This window comes from Symphalangus syndactylus, chromosome 4, assembly GCF_028878055.3.
Source record: "Symphalangus syndactylus isolate Jambi chromosome 4, NHGRI_mSymSyn1-v2.1_pri, whole genome shotgun sequence".
NCBI classification, from domain to species: domain Eukaryota; kingdom Metazoa; phylum Chordata; class Mammalia; order Primates; family Hylobatidae; genus Symphalangus; species Symphalangus syndactylus.
The window spans coordinates 42241269-42263882 of NC_072426.2; the positions used below are offsets into that span (position 1 = coordinate 42241269).

General features: G+C 44.5%; 1 protein-coding gene across 3 annotated transcripts in view; it reads left to right on the forward strand.

The window, feature by feature from the left end:
• The first annotated feature begins 1941 nt into the window (after nt 1-1941).
• SIRT1 (sirtuin 1) overlaps nt 1942-22614 on the forward strand; it is a 35996-nt gene continuing 15323 nt past the window's right edge. The window contains exons 1-4 of one of the 3 annotated variants that reach the window (XM_063637179.1): nt 1942-2454; nt 4716-4832; nt 6194-6435; nt 8696-8848. In XM_063637179.1, the coding sequence (XP_063493249.1) occupies nt 2016-2454; nt 4716-4832; nt 6194-6435; nt 8696-8848 (951 nt within the window). In that variant the 5' untranslated portion in view covers nt 1942-2015. Of the gene's footprint in view, nt 2455-4715; nt 4833-6193; nt 6436-8695; nt 8849-22614 lie in introns of those variants that run through there. The other 2 variants (XM_055274471.2, XM_055274472.2) reach the window with 2 other exon arrangements.

Consider the following 22614-nt stretch of genomic DNA (forward strand, 5'->3'; position numbering starts at 1 on the left):
GGAAGGACAGCAGGATTTGGTCATTGATTGGTCAGATAGATTTCAGAGGGATCAGTATGAAGGAATGCTTCAAAGATTTTTTTTTTTTTTTAATTTAAGTTCCAGGATACAGGTGCAGAATGTGTAGGTTTGTTACATACTTATAGGTGAGCCATGGTGGTTTGCTGCACCAATCAACCCCTCATCTAGGTTTTATTTATATATATTTTTTGAGACGGAGTTTCGCTCTTGTTGCCCAGGCTGGAGTGCAATAGTGCGATCTCGGCTCACCGCAACCTCTGCCTCCCGGGTTCAAGCGATTCTCCTGCCTCAGCCTTTCAAGTAGCTGGGATTACAGGCATGTGCCACCACGCCCGGCTAATTTTGTATTTTTAGTAGAGACGGGGTTTCTCCATGTTGGTCAGGCTGGTCTCGAACTTCCGACTTCAGGTGATCTGCCCGCCTCGGCCTCCCAAAGTGCTGGGATTACAGGCAGGAGACACCGCGCCCAGCTACTAGGTTTTAAGTCCCGCATGCATTAGCTATTTGTCCTAATGCTCTCCCTCCCCTTGCCCCCCACACCCCCAAAGATGGTTTTAAGGCTTCTAGGACTGGAGATGATCACTTTCAGAAATGAATAGTGGTGACCAGATGAAATAAGACTTTTGGATGTAGATAGGACCTTAGCGATGTATTTCCAACTTTTTATTTTTTATTTTAAGGATGAAGAAACAGCTTTAAGTTGATTGCCTAAAGTCACGCAGGTAATTGATGCACTATGGCCAGAACCTATACTAGGCTTAAGGGACAGTGTACCATAAACTCGTAGAGGTCCTTTAAACAGAAACGCTGTGCTCCAGGCAGATGCCATAACAAACACTGGCTCTCGATCTACCATGGGTTATATGGGTCCTTAGTTAAGATTAGATATGGAGTCACAGTGTCCCAGAATTTCAGGGAGAGAGGAAAGTGGAAGGGCTTTCCACTAAGCCTTTTGAACTACTAGGTACCCCTCATTTTACATCTGGTTATCTCATTTAAATCTATGACGTTTTAAAATACTTATTACCATTTAAGACATGAGAAAAATTAAGTTTAGAAAAGGCTAGATAGCTCACGCTAGAAAGGAAGGACTCCAAATTTTAACCAAGGGCAGATGTGCATGGAGGCCAAGTCCTTTCCTTCCCGTGCTCTCCCCATACTGACCCAATAAACCCATTCTGCACGTGAGAAAACTGAGGCCCGGAGGAGGAAATTCACACACATTTGAGGCCAAGCTGGGGCCAGAAAGTAGATCGGCTGATCTCCAAACCTCCACGTCAAAGGTCTTCCCAGGAGGACATATGCCTTCAAGGATTTTACAATCTATATCACCCTACAAGTGATGGAGAGAGGGGAAAAAAGCAACCGACTAAGGAGAGACGCAAGGAGCAGAAAAAGGAGCTAAGGAGGAGCTGTCAGAACGGTGTGAGGAGGGTGGGAAAGCAGCCGCCTCCTTTTGCCTCTCTTCCTACTTATTAACAAACAGAACGACTATCCAGCGTATTTCAGGGAGCTAAGTCTTAGCCAGCTTCAGCTGTGTTTTAACCCTTAGCTAAATCTAGACAAGGCTAAGGCAGGCCAGGTGTACACTTCGGGCACAAGTGGAAATTCCCAGGGCGGACCAAAACTTGAGCTGTTTCGGCGGTAGTGATTTGAGGTCGGTTTGAAAGAGAAGTTGAGAAAGCGGCTGAGGGGCGAATTTGGCTGCACTACACGCCCGCCACAAAGGGGCAGGGCCGCCGGCCGCCTGGGCCGAGTGTGCTTCCAGCCCAGGCGGAGCGGTAGACGCAACAGCCTCCGCCCGCCACGTGACCCGTAGTGTTGTGGTCTGGCCCGCGTGGGTGGCGGGAGCGGCGAGAGGGCGGGGGCGGCGATGGGGCGGGTCACGTGACGGGATTTAAATCTCCCGCAGCCGGAGCCGCGGGGGCGCCAGTGCCGCGCGTCGAGCGGGAGCAGAGGAGGCGAGGGAGGAGGGCCAGAGAGGCAGTTGGAAGATGGCGGACGAGGCGGCCCTCGCCCTTCAGCCCAGCGGCTCCCCCTCGGCGGCGGGGGCCGAGAGGGAGGCCGCGTCGTCCCCCGCCGGGGAGCCGCTCCGCAAGAGGCCGCGGAGAGATGGTCCCGGCCTCGAGCGGAGCCCGGGCGAGCCCGGTGGGGCGGCCCCAGAGCGTGAGGTGCCGGCGGCGGCCGGCGGCTGCCCGGCTGCGGCGGCGGCGCTGTGGCGGGAGGCGGAGGCAGAGGCGGCGGCGGCGGCGGCGGCGGGCGGGGAGCAAGAGGCCCAGGCGACTGCGGCGGCTGGGGAAGGAGACAATGGGCCGGGCCTGCAGGGCCCATCTCGGGAGCCACCGCTGGCCGACAACTTCTACGACGAAGACGACGACGACGACGAGGGCGAGGAGGAGGAAGAGGCGGCGGCGGCGGCGATTGGGTACCGAGGTGCGCAGGGTGCGGGCGGCCGGAACTGCGCATCTCCTCCTCCCTCTCCCTGGGCTCCTACTGGCGTGAGGTTGAGGGCGGCCGGGGGCTCGGGGCAGGCTGCGCGGCGTTCCCCTCCCACCACGGCCCTCCGCTCAGCTGCGCTCCTCCGGGGCTGCCGTTCCTACTGCGCGAGCTGCCAGTGGATTCGCTCTTTTCTTTCGGCCGTGGCCCGCCTGGGCGGCCTTGTTCTTTGCGCAGCAGCCAGGTCGGGAGACTCTCGCAGTCGCTTTAAAATAAGTTTCTCTCCCCCTCTTACTCTTTTAGCATATTGCTTTTGTTAGAGCTTTTTTTTTTTTTTCTTTCCTTTTCTTCTTTTTTTTATTTTTTATTTTCTTTGCTTTTCTCCTCCACCTCCCAGCACACTTAAGTCTGCAACTTTTTGGCTGTCCCGTTGATCGGCGTTTTCAATTGCTTTTTGCAAACTGACACCTGTGCAGTTTGCTTTTTTTTTTTTTGGTCTATATTTTTATGCCTGAAATTACAATTTTTAAAAGAGGAAAGCTGTTTTTATAGTCATAGCTTGCAAAATTTAAAGAACGTGGCTGTTCCTGAAGACATTACCATTCTGTAATGCAGTTAAGAGTGGGCATGGGAGAGAGTACTTTTAGAGCAGTTCATATTACTTTTATTCTAATCTTGCTCTTGTACGGTAACGGTGTTTGGGCTAAGCGTGTTTTTTTTGTATGTAGTATTGAGACACAAATTTAACACTTCTAGCGTAATGAAGGAGATATGTTGCAGTTGTCACGTTCTTGAAGGTTTCTTTTTTTTTTTTTTTGAGACGGAATCTCGCTCTGTCGCTAGGCCGGAGTGCAGTGGCGCGATCTCGGCTCACTGCAACCTCCGCCTCCCGGATTCAAGCGATTCTCCTGCTTCAGCCTGCCGACTAGCTGGGACTACAGACACCCGCCACCACGCCCAGCTAATTTTTGTTTTTTTTAGTAGTGATGGGGTTTCACCATGTTGGCCAGGATGTTCTTGATTTCTTGATTTCGTGATCCGTCCGCCTCGGCCTCCCAAAGTGCTGGGATTACAGGCGTGAGCCACCGCGCCCGGTCAGGTTTCTTATTTTTGATCTGAGGAGTTTCTATCCTTGATAGTTGTTCATCTTTATCAATATTTGGGTCAGGCCGGGCGCGGTGGCTCTTTCGTGTAATCCTAGCACTTTGAGAGGCCAAAGCGGGAGGATTTCTTTGAGCCTAGGAGTTTTAGACCAGCCTGGGCAACATAGCGAGACCTCCTCTCTACTAAAAATAAAGCCAGACGTGGTGTCGCACACCTGTAGTCCCAGCTACTCAGAGTTCGAGGTTGCAGTGAGCTGTGATCGCGCCACTGCACTCCAGGGTGGGCAACAGAGTGAGACCCCGTCTCAAAAAAAAAAAAAAAAAGTAGTATGTGCTTTTAGGGACTGATTTAGTAAAGAGACCCTGATTTCAAGCAACACAGTTGAGTACTAATTTATTATTTACCTAATAATAATTGTTATTAATACTGTTTATTTAATAGAGGAAACAATGCAGAGACCTATAGTATTATGTAAGAGTTTAAACGTGCGCATTACCAAGGTTATATTTGAATGACATTTTTATGTAAATGTCCATTTATTACACATTTCACCAACGCTATTGTTTGTGATTGTATGATACATTCTAGCTAGATTATTATCTTTTCTTTTTTTTTTTTTAATTTAAAGACAGTTTCGCTCTTGTTACCCAAGCTGGAGTGCAATGGCGCAATCTCGGCTCACCGCAACCTCCGCCTCCCGGGTTCAAGCCATTCTCATGCCTCAGCCTCCTGAGTAGTTGGGATTACAGGCATGTGCCACCATGCCCGGCTAATTTTTGTATTATTAGTAGAGACGAGATTTCTCCATGTTGGTCAGGCTGGTCTCGAACTCCCAACCTCAGGTGATCCGCCTGCCTCGGCCTCCCAAAGCTCTGAAATTACAGGCGTGAGCCAGTGCTCCCGGCTTTTTTTTTCTGTTGTTTAAGTAGACTTAATTTATTTTTAGATTTTAACTGAAACTGAGTCTGAGCAGAATTCCTAAAGATGAAGAAACTGTTCCAATGAACAGTGCAAGCTGACCCCATAGGCATGCTTTGCACACGCAGTATAAATTTTAAATGCTGTACTCGATGAAAATGATTGCTCTATAACCGTTCATACATTTTAGGTGCATGTTGTTTTGGTAGCCTTGACTGACTTGGTTTCTTTTGCAGATAACCTTCTGTTCGGTGATGAAATTATCACTAATGGTTTTCATTCCTGTGAAAGTGATGAGGAGGATAGAGCCTCACATGCAAGCTCTAGTGATTGGACTCCAAGGCCACGGATAGGTATGGCTCAGAGCTGTTAATCTTAGAGAGTAAATGTATGTTTTTTGGTTTGTTTGTTTTGAGACAGAGTTTCGCTCTTGTTGCCGAGGCTGGAGTGCAGTGGCGCGATCTCGGCTCACTGCAACCTCCGCCTCCCGGGTTCAAGCGATTCTCCTGCCTCAGCCTCCCAAGCAGCTGGGATTACATGCATATGCCACTACGCCCGGCTAATTTTGAATTTTTATTAGAGACGGGTTTCTCCATGTTGGTCAGGCTGGTCTTGAACTCCCGACCTCAGGTGATCTGCCTGCCTGGGCCTCCCAAAGTGCTGGGATTACAGGCATGAGCCACCTCGCCCCACCACACTTGTACCCTTTTTGTGTAGTGTTCTTAATCCAGTTAGAATATCTTCCTCCCTCACTTCATATTCCTTCTTTGTTTTTTCACTTTGTTTTACACTTACCACTTCTTGAAAAGCTCTGTATCTTACTTTTTAAATTGTGTTGTTTCCTGGTCTAGAATATAAGTTCTATGGGAGCAGGAATTTTTGACTGACTTGTATACTCCTGTCTTGTCAGTGCCTAAAAAAGTGCCTGGCACGTAGTTTATGCTCAATAAATATTTAATAAATATGCGAATGAAATGGGAAAGTATTTCGATGTAGAAAACGTTATCAGTTTTTTATACCAAGGTATAACATAGCCATCTTGAAAGTGGATCTTTTTATGTTCTCACTCTTACAAATGGCTTGACTGTTTAAATATAGTGAAGATCAGTTTCTCTTTGGTGTCTGTAATTTATTTATTTATTTGTTTTGTTTTCTCAAGCCTAGGGAGCTGGTTTGAGCAATCTCAGGGTAAAAGAAAATGATTAGTTCTCAGAACATCAACATTGTATGTATTATCTTGGAAGATTGGTTAAGATCAAATTGAAAAATTACCGGAAAAAAATTAAGATGGCAGTTATGTATAGATTTTCATTTCTTTTTCCGGTGTGGTTTTAATAAGAAGTGGTACAGGCTTTTAGGACTGGTACGATCTTTTCTATGTTGATTTGTAGAACCCTTTTGTAAATACTTGCGGTATTATGGTGCGTGTTTCTAGATATTAACCATAAGAACTTAATTCTGGTTGTTAATTAATTAGACTCTTAAAATACATACTTAACAGCTGAAGAGGGTCTTCCCAACTCTTCATTAGATCTTCCTAATCTCGTTGGGATATAGCATTAATTTTGAGTGTACTGAGAATGAAATACCATTAAATTGCATTTTCTTACTTTGCAAAAAACCCTCACAGATTGCTAACTCATTACTTCAGAAAATAAATGAAATTTTGAATTACTTGATAAGTTGACTTTAAGCCTTTTCCCCCTTATTGTAGGTCCATATACTTTTGTTCAGCAACATCTTATGATTGGCACAGATCCTCGAACAATTCTTAAAGATTTATTGCCGGAAACAATTCCTCCACCTGAGTTGGATGATATGACACTGTGGCAGATTGTTATTAATATCCTTTCAGAACCACCAAAAAGGAAAAAAAGAAAAGATATTAATACAATTGAAGATGCTGTGAAATTACTGCAAGAGTGCAAAAAAATTATAGTTCTAACTGGAGCTGGGGTATGTAAGGCTAGTACATGGGGGAGGTCATATATGTATTTTATTTTGCCTTTTCCAAGTAGGAAACATTTTTCTGGTTTAGAAGGATTTATCCTTACATGATAATGGATGTTTGGGAACTGCCAAAAACTGAGTGCAGCAGCAGTTGCTAAATTAGTTCAGATTCTTAAAACCTCTCCAGCCTTAAAAATATTTGCTTCTGCTTATTTATAGCACAGTGGGTAAATGAAGTTAAGGCAAGATTTTTACCTACATTATATCACAGCTCCTAAAGGAGATGCAGGGAATTGAAACTCTGCTTTTGTTAAGGGATGTCAGTCTGATGGAGAAATTGGATATTTGTTAGATCTTTATGAGAAACTGGAAACCTAATTGGTATTCACAAGTGAAAAGCTTAATGTTGGGAAGAGTAACAGATTCCTACCTTCCCTCCATTTTAATTAAGATGATGTGATTGTGGCAACTTGACATTTTCTATTTTATCTACCTTAGGGTTACCGCTAATTAGTTACCTAAGGCTATTGCATAGTGTTAGCAACCAGAGCAACTGCTGTAGTAAAATTTTGTCCTGTTTCCTGCCATTTCGAGTTGTGAAAGGGTGTTACATAATCCTAGATGATCATCAGGAGTATGTTTTGCTCACAGATAATGATGTAGACAAGTTTGTTTAACTTAAATTAACCTTGACTCCAGGTCAAATTGGAGTCAACTCTGGTAAGATGATGAAACAATAACTTCCGAAATCTCTATTTGAAATGTCAGGATTTTTTTTGTACGATTCGTGCATAAGTCTCAAATGAAGAATTGAAATATTGTACACCTTTTTCTTTTTTTTTTGGATACAGGGTCTTGCTGTGTTGCCCTGGCTGGAATGCAGTGGTGCCATCATGGCTCACTGCAGCCTCAACCTCTCCTGGCCTGTACAGTGTTGAGAGAGACAGAGTCTCGCTCTGTTGCCCAGACTGGAGTGCAGTGGCACGATCTTGGCTCACTGCAACCTCTGCCTCCCGGGTTCAAGCAATTCTCTCTCCTCAGCCTCCTGAGTAGCTGGGATTACAGGCGCATGCCACCACACCTGGCTAATTTTTGTATTTTTAGTAGATACGGGGTTTCATCATATTGGCCAGGCTGGTCTCAAACTCCTGACCTCGTGATCCGCCTGCCTTGGCCTCCCAAAGTGCCAGGATCACAGGCATGATCCACCACGCCTGGCTATACATTTTTTTTTTTTTTTAATGAAAATAGAGAATCGTAGTAGTATTGAGGTAATAGAATCCTAACTAAAGGAGCAATTTCTTTGGAGTTACTTCTCTGTAATAGAAATTCTTGGCTGGTGGAGTGGCTCATGCATGTAATTCCGCACTTTGGGAGGCTAAAGTGGGAGGATCACTTGAGCCCTGGGGTTTGAGATCACCCTGAGCAACATAGACCCTGACTCTACAAAAAATTAGCCTGGTGTGTGCTCGTGCGTACTTGTAGTCCAGCTACTAAGGAGGCTGAGGTGGGAGGATTGCTTGAGCTTGGAAAGGTTAAGGCCACAATGAGCCATGATGGCACCACTGCACTCCAGCCTGGGCATCAGAGTGAAACTGTCTAAAAAGAAAAAAAAAAGCCGGGCGCCGTGGCTCACGCCTGTAATCCCAGCACTTTGGGAGGCTGAGGCCCGCAGATCACGAGGTCAGGAGATCGAGACCACCTTGGCTAACACGGTGACACCCCGTCTCTAGTAAAAATACAAAAAATTAGCCGGGCGCGGTGGCAGGCACCTGTAGTCCCAGCTACTTGGGAGGCTGAGGCAGGAGAATGGTGTGAACCCGGGAGGCGGAGCTTACAGTGAGCCGAGATCGCGCCACTGCACTCCAGACCGGGTGACAGTGTGAGACTCCGTCTCAAAAAAAAAAAAGAGAAAAGAAAAAAAATTCTTCCCTACTTTCTACGTAATTTGTTGAAATGGTTTATTTTCTTCTCAGATTGCATTTGCTTTAATTTGTTGGCTAAACGCTTAAAAGACTTTAAATTGGCCTGACTTAAAAATTCCTTATCTGTGTTAAAGATGGAATGTGAGGTATATTTAATTTTACTCAGTTATTTGGGAGTTTTATTTCTGAAATAAGGGTAGGGTTGTATTTTTATTTCTTAAAAGAAGTTTCAGACTAAAATTTTCTTTCTCAACTCTTACCTCATTATATGGTAAGAGAGCTAGCTAGTTCCTATAAAGGTAGAAGATTTAATTTTACAAATTATGCCATGCACATTTTAGGTGTCTGTTTCATGTGGAATACCTGACTTCAGGTCAAGGGATGGTATTTATGCTCGCCTTGCTGTAGACTTCCCAGATCTTCCAGATCCTCAAGCGATGTTTGATATTGAATATTTCAGAAAAGATCCAAGACCATTCTTCAAGTTTGCAAAGGTACTATGAACTCTTCTGGTTGTTTCTTTGGCCTTCTCTCATGAAAAAGTATTTTGTTCACATATAGCCACCTTAAGGTTATCATTCATTGTTTAGTAAAGTAAATGCTGCTACTGTGGTGGAGTAAGATCACTCATTATGGCTAGAATTCCCTTATTCCTAGAGAAGGACTATCATCTACTTCATTTTAGGAGTGAGCTTATTTTCAAAGAGACAGTTTCATATTTTTAAAATTTGCACTTCAGCGATGGTCGTTATTCTGCCTGGGCTTTTTTAAGAGGTTTGTACACCATATAAAAGTAACATAACTTGTGATTTTTAATATTTTATTAGAGATTGTAAAGGTTATAACATCCCTTTGGTGTTTTGTAGTCAAGTTTTAACATAAGGATGTGCGTGAAAAATCATTTGTAATTAGAGAATGGGAAGATTCTTGGGTTGCATTTTTGTCAGCAAATTGCAGAGGAGCCTTACTCTGCTCTAGAGTTGCACCGTCCAGTTCAGAAGCCACTAGCTACATGTGGCTGTTGAGTACTTGAAATGTATTGATATGTGCAATAAGTGTAGAAGACGTATTAGATTTTAGAGATCCAGTATGGAAAATACAAAGTATTTAATTAGTTTTATTTATCAAATATTAAATATTGGTTTTTATATGGAAAAAATACTTTTTAAAATTAATTTAGAATTCTTACTTTTGAAATACTTTTGCTATTGGGTTAAATAAAATGTATTTTGGGCTGTGCATGTTGCCTCATGCCTGTAATCTCAGCACTTTGGGAGGCCAAGGTAGGAGGATCAGTTGAGCCCAGGAGTTTGAGACCAGCCTGAGCAACATAATGAGACCCCATCTCTACAAAATAAATAATAAAATTTGCTGAGCATGGTGGTGTGCACCTGTAGACTCAGCCACTCAGGAGTCTGAGGTGGGAAGATCCCTTGAGCTCAGGAGCTCAAGACTGAGTGAACCGTGATCTGCCATTGCACTCCACCCTGGGCAACAGAGCAAGAGCGTTTCAAAAATATATGTATGTTTCTTGAAGTTTTTACTTATTTTTTGGTTTCTTTTTTTTTTTGAGACGGGGTCTCGCTCTTTCGCCCAGCCTGGAGTGCAGTGGCACAATCTCAGCTCACTGCAAGCTCCGCCTCCCGGGTTCACGCCATTCTCCTGCCTCAGCCCCCCGATTTTTTTTTTTTTTTTTTTTTTTTTTTTGAGAAGGAGTCTTCCTCTGTCGCCCAGGCTGGAGTGCAATGGCATGATCTTGGCTCATCACAACCTCTGCCTCCCAGGTTCAAGTGATTCTCCTGCCTCAGCCTCCTGAGTAGCTGGGATTATAGGCGCCCGCCACCATGCCCAGCTAATTTCTGTATTTTTAGTAGAGACAGGGTTTCACCAGGTTGGCCAGGCTGGTGTTGAACTCCTGACTTCAGGTGATCCACCCTCCTCGGCCTCCCAAAGCGCTGGGATTATAGGCGTGAGCTACCGCGCCTGGCCAGTTTTCACCTTAATGTAGTTACTAAACAATTTAAAGTTATATGTATGTCTCACATTATGTACCTATTGTACAGCTCTGCTTTAGCGTAGAAAGTTTAATAATGCATTACACCATTCTCAAGAGACTGAGTCATTAGGAAACTGTTTTCTTTCCTGTATTTTAGTCTTTTGGAAAGAAATTACAAAATATGTTATTGTTAAACTTGGAGGTATATATATTTGAAAGAGTCATTTTATTTTATTTTACTTTAAATGCCAGGATACATGTTCAGAATGCGCAGGTTTGTTACATAGGTATACATGTGCCATGGTGGTTTGCTGCATCTATCAACCTGTCATCTAGGTTGTAAGCCCGCGCATTCATTAGGTATTTGTCCTAATGCTCTTCCACCCCTTGCCCCCCACCTTCTGACAGGCCTCGGTGTGTGGTGTTCCCCACCCTGTGTGTCCATGTGTTCTCATTGTTCAACTCTCACTTATGAGTGAGGACATGCGGTGTTTGGTTTTCTGTTCTTGTGTTAGTTTGCTGAGGATGATGGCTTCCAGCGAAAAAGTCTTGTGTTAGTGGCTTTTTCCCCACCTAATCGTTAGAAGTTGTGAATAGGGACTTCTTTAATGAATCCAGAAGTTAATGAACCTAGCTTTTTTTTTTTTTTTTTTTTTGGAGACGGAGCCTCGCTCTGTTTCCCAGGCTGGAGTGCAGTGGTGTGATCTCTGCTCACCATACAACCTCTACCTCCGGAGTTCAAGAGATTCTCCTGCCTCAGCCTTCCGAGTTGTTGGGACTACAGGCGTGTGCTGCCACGCCTGGCCAATTTTTGTATTTTTGGTAGAGACGGGGATTCACTATGTTGGCCAGGTTGGTCTTGAACTCCTGACCTTGTGATCCGCCCATCTCAGCCTCCCAAAGTGCTGGGATTATAGGCGCGAGGCACCGCACCCAGCCGATGAACCTAAATTTTAACTAAACGGTGGCTTCATCTACTTTCAGACCATGTGGTGTATTTACATGACTACAGGAGAAGCTTTGCTAATTCAGAATAAATTGTGTTACTTAAATTGGCGACTGTCTTTAAAAGAAAAGTGATTTTTTGGATGCAGTGGCTCATGCCTATAATGCCAGTGCTTTGGTAAGCTGAGATAGGAAGGTCTCTTGAACTCAGGAGTTTGAGACCAGCCTGGGCAACACAGTGAGACCCTACCACTACACCCCTCCACCCCATGTAATTTTTGTTTTATCCAGGTTGTGGTATATTAAATGGGTATTAGTGTAAAGTGGGAAAATTATATTAATTCTTGAATATGATTACTAAACTGAAAAGTTTTCAGGCTATCAGAATTTTTAACTTAAAACTTATATAATTTGAACTTCTTACTTCATATATCCATAATAATGATGGTTACCTATATCTAGCTTTTAGAGCAGACAACTGGTTCATACCTGGATTGAATAAATAATGTAGTTATTTTTTGTTAATTATGGATTAGTGAAGATTACTGTTTTAACCTACTCCTGCTAGTGGCACTACCGCATGGTTTTGAAGACCAATGAAGTATGACTTAAAGGTTTCTTGAATTGGAGCTAGGACACTGGCATTTATAAAATCTCCACATAGCGCAGACATTGAGACTATCAGAAGACCAGCAAGTAACTAGTAGAAGTTACTTTGATCTTAAATCTAACTACAAAAACTTGACTCACTAGTTACGGAGAATACATTTTTTATTGTTAAACTGAAAAAAAATTCAGTCACTTATAAGGTGTAACCTCTTCTAATCTTGTTTATAGAAATTTATTTATTATTATTTTTTGAGATGGAGTCTTGCTCTGTTGCCAGGCTGTAGTGCATTGGCGCGATCTCGGCTCATTGCATCCTCCACCTCCCGGGTTCAGGCAATTCTCTTGCCTCAGCCTCCCAAGTAGCTGGGAATACAGGCACGTGCCACCACGATCAGTACTTTTAGTAGAGATGGAGTTTCACCATGTTGGCAAGGACGTGTCTTGTCGTGACCTCGTGATCCGCCCGTTTCAGCCTCCCAAAGTGTTGGGATTACAGGCGTGAGCCACCATGTCCAGCTGATAAATTTAATTTTGCTTTTCTGAGTTTTCATTTATGGTAATGGTTAAATCAGCTAGCCTTTACAATTGTTACTCACATATAATTCTTTGTCCATCCTTTAATTCTTACGTTAGGAACTGACTAAAAAAAGAAAGCTGCTAGTCTGGGCACAGTGGCTCACACCTGTAATCCCAGCACTTTGGGAGGCCGAGGTGGGTGGATCACCTGAGGTCAGGAGTTCAAGACCAGCCTGGCCAACACAGCAATACCCCGTCTCTAATAAAAAATACAAAAATCAGCCAGGCGTGGGTGGTGGGCGCCTGTCGTCCCAGCTACGCTTGAGGCTGAGACGGGGAGCATTGCTTGAACCCAGGAGGTGGAGGTTGCAGTGAGCCGGTATCGCTTAAGGAGAAATAAGTAAGGACAAAAGAGTGCAGGATAGTATCCTGAAACGGAGGATGGGGAGGGTATGTAAATATTGTCGATATTTTACTGAATTTCTTTTTCTTTTTTTTTATTAATTTTTTTTGCACACAAAACAATAAACATTTCCTAAAAATACATACAAACAAAAAGATGCGTATCAAACATATTAGGAAGGTTGCACATGGGTTGATGGGGAATAGAAATGGGGAGTGGGAATTAAAGAAAATAAATGAGAGAGGGACTTTATATGGATCAATGTTAATAACTCAATCCTCTATTTGACAAAGAAGAGGGAGAAGGAAGAGGAAGAAAAAGAAAATGGGATAAAGGATCAGAAAGGGAGGAAAATAGAAAAAATTAGAGTATGACTCCAGGGTACACCTGTTTTGTTGTCACTGGGTTGGTTGGTTGGTTTGCCTGTTGTATTTTTCATATGTTTCGCCATGTTGGCCAGGCTGGTCTCAAACTCCTAGCCCGAAGTGATCAACCCGCCTCGGCCTCCCAGAGTGCTGGGACTACAGGCGTGAGCCATAACGTCCAGCCCCCACATTGCTTCTGGCCTCCGTGGTAGACCTCCCAGACAGGGCGGTCGGGCAGAGGCGCTCCCCATATCCCAGACGGGGCGGCCGGGCAGAGGCGCTCCTCACTTCCCAGACGGGGCGGCCGGGCAGAGACGCTCCTCACTTCTTCCCAGATGGGGCGGCCAGGCAGAGGCGCTCCTCACTTCTTCCCAGACGGGGCCCCCGGGCAGAGGTGCTCCTCACTTCTTCCCAGACGGGGCGCCCGGGCAGACGCGCTCCTCACTTCCCAGGGGGTGGGTGGCTGGGCAGAGGCGCTCCTCACTTCCCAGACGATGGGTGGCCGGGCAGAGGCCTCACTTCCCAGACGGGGCGGCCGGGCAGAGGCGCTCCTCACTTCCCAGACGATGGGTGGCCGGGCAGAGGCCTCACTTCCCAGACGGGGCGGCCGGGCAGAGGCGCTCCTCACTTCCCAGACGATGGGTGGCCGGGCAGAGGCGTCCTCACTTCCCAGACGGTGGGTGGCCTGGCAGAGGCGTCCTCACTTCCCAGACTGGGCGGCGGCCGGGCAGGGGCTGCAATCCCAGCACCCTGGGAGGCCAAGGCAGGCGGCTGGGAGGCGGAGGCTGCAGCGAGCCAAGACCACGCCACCACACTCCAGCCCGGGCAACACCGAGCACCAAGTGAGCGAGACTCTGTCTGCAGTCCCAGCACCTCGGGAGGCCGAGGCGGGCGGAGCACTCAGGGTCAGGAGCTGGAGACCAGCCTGGCCAACATGGCGAAACTGCGCCTCCAGCCAAAGGAGAAAAAGCAGGCAGCGGTGGTGGTGCGCGCAGGCAACCCCAGGCAGCCCGCAGGGCGGGGCAGGAGAATCACCGGAGCCGGAGGCAGGGAGTCTGCAGCGAACCGACTAGATTCCAGCCTGGGCCACAGAGGGAAGAAAAGAAAAGAAAGGAAGGAAGGAAGGAAGGAAGGAAGCTGAATTTCTAAATATTACAAGAATAGAATACTCACAGAATAACCTAAGCTTTTCTGTGAGTCAGTGTACTAGGCAGAAAGTTCACTAAAATGGTTTATGATTTTTGCTACTTATGAGAAAACATTAAAAATGAAGCCATGAAAAGAGGAAATATTGGTGAAATTTAGATACTTCAGAAGGAAAGAGAATTTCTTTTTTTTTTGGAAAGAGAATTTCTATACCATCTATTATATCATTGATTGTATGTGATTATTGAGAATGAACTTAAGTTTTTTTTTTTTTTTTTTTTTGAGACAGAGTTTTGCTCTTGTCACCCAGGCTGGAGTGCAGTGATGAGATCTCGGCTCACTGCAACCTTCACCTCCCAAGTTCAAGCAATTCTCCTGCCTCAGCCTACTGAGTAGCTGGGATTACAGGTGCCCACCACCACACCCAGCTAATTTTTGTAATTTTAGTAGAGACGGGGTTTCGCCATGTTGGTCAGGCTGGTCTCGAACTCCTGACCTCAGGTGATCCGCCCGCCTAGGCCAAAGTGCTGGGATTACAGGCGTGAGCCTCCCATGCCTAGCCCTCAAATTTCATTTAGACTGGAAATTTCAAGTAATGGAGAGGTGTGTTAAGGAAGTTATTGCTCTGTTAAAGCAGTTTCTTAAATTTGGCACTATTGACATTTTGGGCTGGATTTTTCTTTTTTTTTTTTTTTTCTGAGACAGTTTCACTCTTGAGCCATCACAGCTCATTGCAGCCTTGAACTCCTGGGCTCCTGCCTGAGCCTCCTGAGTAGCTGAGACCATAGGCACGTACCACATACCTAGCTAAATGTGTTTTTGACTTTTTTTCTTTGTAGAGTCAAGTTCTCACTACGTTGTCCAGGCTGGTCTTGAAATCCTGGGTTCCAGCGATCCTCCTGCTTAGCCTTACAGAGTGTCGGGATTATAGGCATAGGCCACTGCACCCGGCCTTGGGTTGATATTTATTTGCTATGGGGAACTTTCCTGTGTGTTGTAGGATGTTTGGCAATGTCCCCGTCCAGCCAGGTGCAGCGGCTCACACCTGTAATCCCAGCACTTTGGGAGGCTGAGGTGGGCGGATCACTTGAGGCTGGGAGTTCAGAAGAGACCAGCCAACATGGTGAAACCCTGTCTCTACTAAAAATACAAAAATTAGCCGGGTGTGGTGGCACACGCTGAGGCATGAGAATCACTTGAACTCAGGAGGCTGAGTTTGCCGTGAGCTGAGATTGCGCCACTGTACTCCAGCCTGGGTGACAGAGCAAGAATCTGTCTCAAAAAAAAAAAAAAAAATCCCTGGCCTCCACCTACGAAATGCCATTTGTATCCCCACCCCGAGTCCTGACAATAAAAAATGTCTTCAAAATGCTGCTTGCAAAATTGCTCATTGAGGCTGAGGTGGCTCATGACTTTAATCCCAGCCCTTTGGAAGGCCGAGGCTGGCAGATCACGTAAGCCCAGGTGACCAGCCTGGCCAACTTGGCAAAACCCTGTCTCTACTAAGAATACAAAAAATAGCCACACGTGGTGGTGCACACCCGTAATTCCAGCTACTCGGGAGGCTGAGGCAGGAGAATCACTTGAACCTGGGAGGCGGAGGTTGCAGTGAGCCGAGATCACACCACTCTACTCCAGCCTGATTGACAGAGTGAGACTCCATCTCAAAAAAAAAAAAAAAAAAAATTACTCACTGAGCACCAGTGTGTTACAGTGTGCTTAGCTGCGGTACCACTTTGGATTCTTTCACACAAGAGCAGTTAAGGCCAGTTTTAAAGCTATGGGGCAATTTCTGAACTGTATTTTTTTTTTTATTTTGGAGATGAAGTTTCACGCTTGTTGCTCAGGCTGGAGTGCAATGGTGTGATCTCGGCTCACTTGCAACCTCCGCCTCCCAGGTTCAAGCAATCTCCTGCCTCAGCCTCTTGAGTAGCCTTGATTACGGGATCTTGGCTCACTGCAAACTCTGCTTTCCGGGTTCAAACAGTTCTGCCTCAGCCTTCTGAGTAGCTGAGATTACAGGTGCCCGCCACCACGCCTGGCTAATTTTGTATTTTTAGTAGAGACGGGGGTTTCACCATATTGGCCACGCTGGTCTCAAACTCCTGACCTTGTGATTCGTCCACCTCTGCCTCCCAAAGTGCTGGTATTACAGGCATGAGCCAACGTGCCTAGCCAATTTTTTGAATTTTTAGTAGAGATGGGGTTTCATCATGTTGGCCAGGCTGGTCTCGAACTCCTGACCTCAGGTGATCCACCCACCTTGGCCTCCTAAAGTTCTGGGATTACAGGCGTAAGCCACCTTGCCCGACCTGCACTGTGTTCTTATCTTCATAATGACTTAAATTGATAATAAGTTGTGGTCATTGTTCTCAGAAACCTAAAATAATTCACTGATGTTAATAAAAATGAGTGGTTGTGTTTAGAGTCAAGGCGAAACTGAATTAGGATGTATAAAATAACTTTTTTTTTTAAATAGGACCGTTCAACTGGGCGTGGTAGCTCACACCTGTAATCCCAGCACTTTGGGAGGCCACGGCGGCTGGTCAAAAGTTTGAGACCAGCCTGACCAACATGGTGAAACCCTGTCTCTACTAAAAATACAAAAATTAGGTGGGTGTGGTGGCGCATGCTGTAATCCCAGCTACTCAGGAGGCTGAGGCAGGAGAATCACTTGAACCCAGGAGGCGGAGGTTGCAGTGAGCTGAGATCGCGCCACTGCACTCCAGCCTGGGTGAGAGAGTGAGACTGTCTCAAAAAAAAAGGGGACCATGTTCGAAGAGTGTAGTTTCTGTCCCATACTGAATTCACTGTTCTTTCCCTAGTGATTAAAATACAAGAAAAGGTAGAAGGAGAAACATGAACTGAATTTTGTGAACTTAATTCCAAGAATGTATTTTTACATTTATTCAAAAAGTTATTACTTTATTGATAATGTGCAAACATACCAGATTATGTATTAATAGTTAAAAAGTTGAGTTCTAAAACAAGCTCATTAAAAATCAACGTCAGTAAAAAGAAAATAGATGGTAGCCACAGTGCCATTCATCTGAAAATAATGTTTTAATACTCATGTGTATATGGATTATATATCTATACGTTTATAGTATTGTAGCTGGATTTATGTTACATTTTTAGCACAAAATTTGGCTTTTGCTGGGCCCAGTGGCTTGCAGTTGTAGTTCCAGCAACTCAGGAGGATAAGGTGGGAGGATTGCTTGAACCAAAGAGTTTGAGGCTGCAGTGAGCTGTGACCTCACCTCTGCACACCAGCCTGAGTGACAGAGCAAGACCCATCCCTGAAAAGAAAAAACTTGGCTGTTTTACTTTGCTTTCAATTTGTAATATATTCTACTTAATATAATAAACTACTTTCTATGAGGTACTTGAATACTTTTTAATGGTTATTTATGAAGTGGTGAACTATAATTCTGTATTTGTACATTTGGATGTACAAATAGTATTGCTACAGTTGTCCTTTTTTGGTATGTCTCCAGTGTTCTTAGGATAAATTCCTGAAAGTGAATTTCAGTTTTGAATTTCAGAGAAACATGTCAAAATTCTTCTTTAAGCCTTTAAGTCTCCTGATATGTTTTGCTGTATTGCAGCTTGGAAAGGTTGAAATAAAATCTTCTATTAGGGCTGGGTGCAGTGGCTCACGCCTGTAATCCCAGCACTTTGGGATTTAGCTGATTTGGCTGATTTATCATGCCACTGCCACCTGTACCCACCCAAAATTCACAAAAACCCCAGAATACATTCTTAGCATTAAAAAAAATTATATAAGTATATATAATTATATATATTTGAGATAGGGTCTATCTCTGATACCCAGACGAGTGCAGTATCTTTCAAAAATCATATATCTATATATAGTTTGCCACTTCCTTCAGTCTTTCCTGCCCCTAATATCTGTTCTCAGTGGTTACCACGGTGAAACTCTTGGGCATCGTTCAGGGGGAAAAAGAAATTTGTGTTGGGTTGAGGGAGGGATGTCAGCATGTTTTTAATACTTGATAAATGATTACCTACAGAATCAAAAACACCTTGTTTTCTATCTTTTTTCACCATATAATATTCTTGAGAATAATTTTGTAACAGTCAAATAGATATTTGAATTTAGAAATGCTATGTATATTCATCTGAAATACAACGTTTTAAAAATATACTTATCAGTTTGACTCTTTAACAGATATACCTTATTTTTCAAAGAAGGCTGTGTAGCATTCTATTTTAAAGTTGTTTCACAGTATATGAGTCTCCTGTTGATAGGTATCTACGTTTTTGTCTTTTTGATCTAGGGTTGTTTTTAAGGCAGTTTAAAAACTATAGTAAGTAAAAGAGGCCACGTGCGGTGGCTCACACCTGTAAACCCAGCACTTTGGGAGGCCAAGGCGGGCAGATCACCTGAGGTTAGGAGTTCGAGACCAGCCTGGCAAACATGGTGAAACCCTTCTCTACTAAAAATACAAAAAATTAGCCGGCCGTGGTGGCAAGCGCCTGTAGTCCCAGCTGTTTGGAAGGCTGAGGGAGGAGAATCGCTTGAACTCGGGAGGCGGAAGTTGCAGTGAGCCAATAATACGCCGCTGCACTCCAGCCTGGGCAACAGAGCGAGACTCCATCTCAAAAATAAATACAATTTTAAATAAAATTATAAAAATAAAGCTGCACCCAGCTTTATTTTTTATTTATTTATATATTTATTTTTGAGACAGAGTCTCACTGTGTCGCTCAGGTTGGAGTGCAGTGGCGCTATCTTGGCTCACTGCAACCTCTGCCTCCTGGGTTCAAGTGATTCCCCCGCCCCAGCCTCCCAAGTAGCTGAGATTACAGGCATGCGCCACCACGCCCAGCTAATTTGTATTTTTAGTAGAGATGGGGGTTTCACCATGTTTGCCAGGCTGGTCTCAAACTCCTAACCTCAGGTGATCTGCCCGCCTTGGCCTCCCAAAGTGCTGGGATTATAGGCGTGAGCCACTGCGCCTGGCTCAGCATCTTATTTTTTGAGACAGGGTCTCCCTCTGTTATCCAAGCTGGAGTGTAGTAGTGTGATCTTATAGCTCACTGCAGCCTCCAGCGCTTGGGCTCAAATGATTTTCCTGCCTCAGCCTCCGAAGTAGCTAGTACTACAGGTGCGCACCACCATGCCCGGCTGTTTCTTTCTTTGTTTTTTTGTATGGACGGTCTTGCTATGTTTCCCAGGCTGGTCTCAAACTCCTGAGCTCGAGTGATTCTCCTGCCTCAGCTACTGAAAGTGCTGGGATTGTAGGCGTTAACCACCAGGTTAGGCCTGTTCTGTTTTTATTAGTGTGGATGACTGCTGGTTACTACTGGCCGTTTGTATATCCTTGAATTATCTCTTTGTTTTTAGCCATTTTTCCCTATTTGGGTGCTTTTTCACAGTGACTTCTGGGAATATTATGTTCTTTTTCTTTTGATTTACCTTAAAAATTTTATTTTTATGGATACATAATAGTTGTATGTGTACATTATATATTCTTGAAGAGTTAGGCTTATTGGGATTCCAGCCTTTAGTAATCCCATGAAGGTGAGCAAACTGAAATGTACTTACTAGTCTTAGTCATTTGGTTCATAATATGTAATAGAAATGGTGCTTATCCTAAAAGAAAAATAGAAAACTTGAGGGTGAGGGATCAGAAATTGAAGACAGTAAATACTGCATAGAGGGTTAAATGCTAGGGTTTTCAGGTTTTCTTTTTGAGATAGTCTTTCTCTGACACCCAAGCTGGACTGCAGCCTCTGTTCCCTGGCCTCAAGCGATCCTCCCACCTCAGCCTCCTGAGTAGCTGTGACCACAGGTGTGCACCACCATGCCCGGCTATTTTTTTGTATTTATGGTAGAGATGGGGTCTCACCATGTTGCCTAGTCCAGTGCTGGATTTTCTTTTTTTTTTTTTTTTTTTTTTTTTGAGACGGAGTCTTGCTCTATCACCCAGGCTGGAGTGCAGTGGCCCGATCTCTGCTCACTGCAAGCTCCGCCTCCCGGGTTCACGCCATTCTCCTGCCTCAGCCTCTCCGAGTAGCTGGGACTACAGGCGCCCGCCACCACGCCCGGCTAATTTTTTTGTATTTTTAGTAGAGACGGGGTTTCACTGTGGTCTCGATCTCCTGACCTCGTGATCCACCCGCCTCGGCCTCCCAAAGTGCTGGGATTACAAGCGTGAGCCACGGCACCCGGCCCAGTGCTGGATTTTCATATCAAAACAGGGCTCTCCTACTTAACTTGCTCTTGTGACCAAAATGGCAAGTTAGGTTTGTTTTGTTATTGCTTTCATCTGCATCGGGGTATATGTTTACAGCTGGATCAGCAAACTTTCTGTAGTAAGGTAGGGCCTGGTAGTAAATATGTAGTCTGCTTTGCGGACTGCATAGGGTCTCTGTCATATGTTCTTTGTTTCTTTACAGCCTTAAACAAATTAAAAAACCCAGTCCTCAGCCTTGTCTGTAGCATAATAAAGAGGAAATTAAAAGTGCTTATGTTATATGTGGTACATACTAAAATTTATTAAGTGGTGACTGGCAGTTTAACTAATTGACATTCTCTTGTGTTAGGTTAATACAGGGGTTGGCATACTATGGCCTCAGTCCAAATGTGGCCCACTCCATGTTTTTGTATAGCCTGTGAGCTAAGCATTAAACATTAATTTATTACTTAAATCAACAAATAAAGTTTATGTGGTGTACAACGTGATGTTTTGATGTGTGTATGTTATGGAATGGCTAACTCAAGCTAATATTACTTCACATGTTTTTGGTGGTGAGAACATTTAAATGTACTCTTAATAATTTTCAGGTATACAATTTTTTTTTTTGTTTTTGTTTTGAGACAAAGTCTCGCTCTTGTCCCCAGGCTGGAGTGCAATGGCGCTATCTTGGCTCACTGCAACCTCCGCCTCCCAGGTACAAGCGATTCTCCTGCCTCAGCCTCCCAAGTAGCTGGGATTACAGGTGCCTGCCTCCACGCCCGGCTAATTATTGTATTTTTAGTAAAGACAGGGTTTCACCATGTTGGCCAGGCTGGTCTCGAACTCCTGACCTCAGGTGATCCGCCTGCCTCAGCCTCCCAAAGTGCTTGGATTACAGGCGTGAGCCACCACACCTGGCTACAATATGTTCTTAATTATAGTCAGCAATAGATCTCCTGAACTTATTCTTCCCAATCCCACCTCCACCCCCTGCTAATAATTAATTTTAAATGACTGGGGAAAAAATTGAAAGAACTGTTTCATGACACTTGAACATTATATAAAATTCTCGTGTCAGTGTTCATAAATACAAACTTTTATTAGATCATAGCCATACTTACATTGAAATACAGTTGAATTTGTCATATGACCAATTTATTAGTATTGATTAAGATGTTGAGCAGTTTATTCAAGTGTGGTTTTGTGGAATGAAAGACAGGAGGGATTATGAGGACTCTCCTTAGCAGGATTGATGTATTTCACTTTTTTTGACAGGAAGGAAAGTTTAGGTTCTATTTTCTCAGCAGCTCTACTTAACTGCCTCCATCTGAACTATATATAGGGAGGGTGGATATCAGCAAAGAGTAACATCAGTAAATTTTGATGAATTCTCTAAAAATTCTTATTTTTAAAGAGGGAATTTTGGCTGGGCACAATGGCTCACACCTGTAATCCCAGTACTTTGGGAGGCCAAGGCGGGTGGATCACCTGAGGTCAGGAGTTTGAGACCAGCCTGGCCAACATGGCAAAACCCTGTCTCTACTAAAAATGAAATTAGCTGAATGTGGTGGCACGCACCTGTAGTCCCAGCTCCTTGGGAGGCTGAGGTGGGAGAATTGCCTGAACCTAGGAGGCAGAGGTTGCGGTGAGCTGAGATCGTGCCACTGTACTTCATCCTGGGTGACAGAGTGAGACAGTCTCAAAAAAAAAAAGGTGGGTGTGAATTTCGTTATGTTGTGCGGGCTGGAGTGTAGTGCCCATCCATTGGCACGATCATAGAGTACTACAGCTCCCTAACTCCTAGACTCAAGTGATTCTCCCTCCTCTGTCTCCCCAGTAGCAGGAACTACAGGCCTGCGCCACCATGCCCAGCTTTCTTAGTTTTGAGGGACTGCATTTATACCTGTGCCTTTTACTGTGGTCTTTTATTCATATTGCTAGAAATTTGGAGAAGAAAGGCATAATCTCTGGAAAAAAGCCATTATTTCTGCAGATAGTTCTTTTTTTTTTTTTTTTTTTTTTTTTTTGAGACGGAATCTTGCTCTGTTGCCCAGGCTGGAGTGCAGTGGTGCGA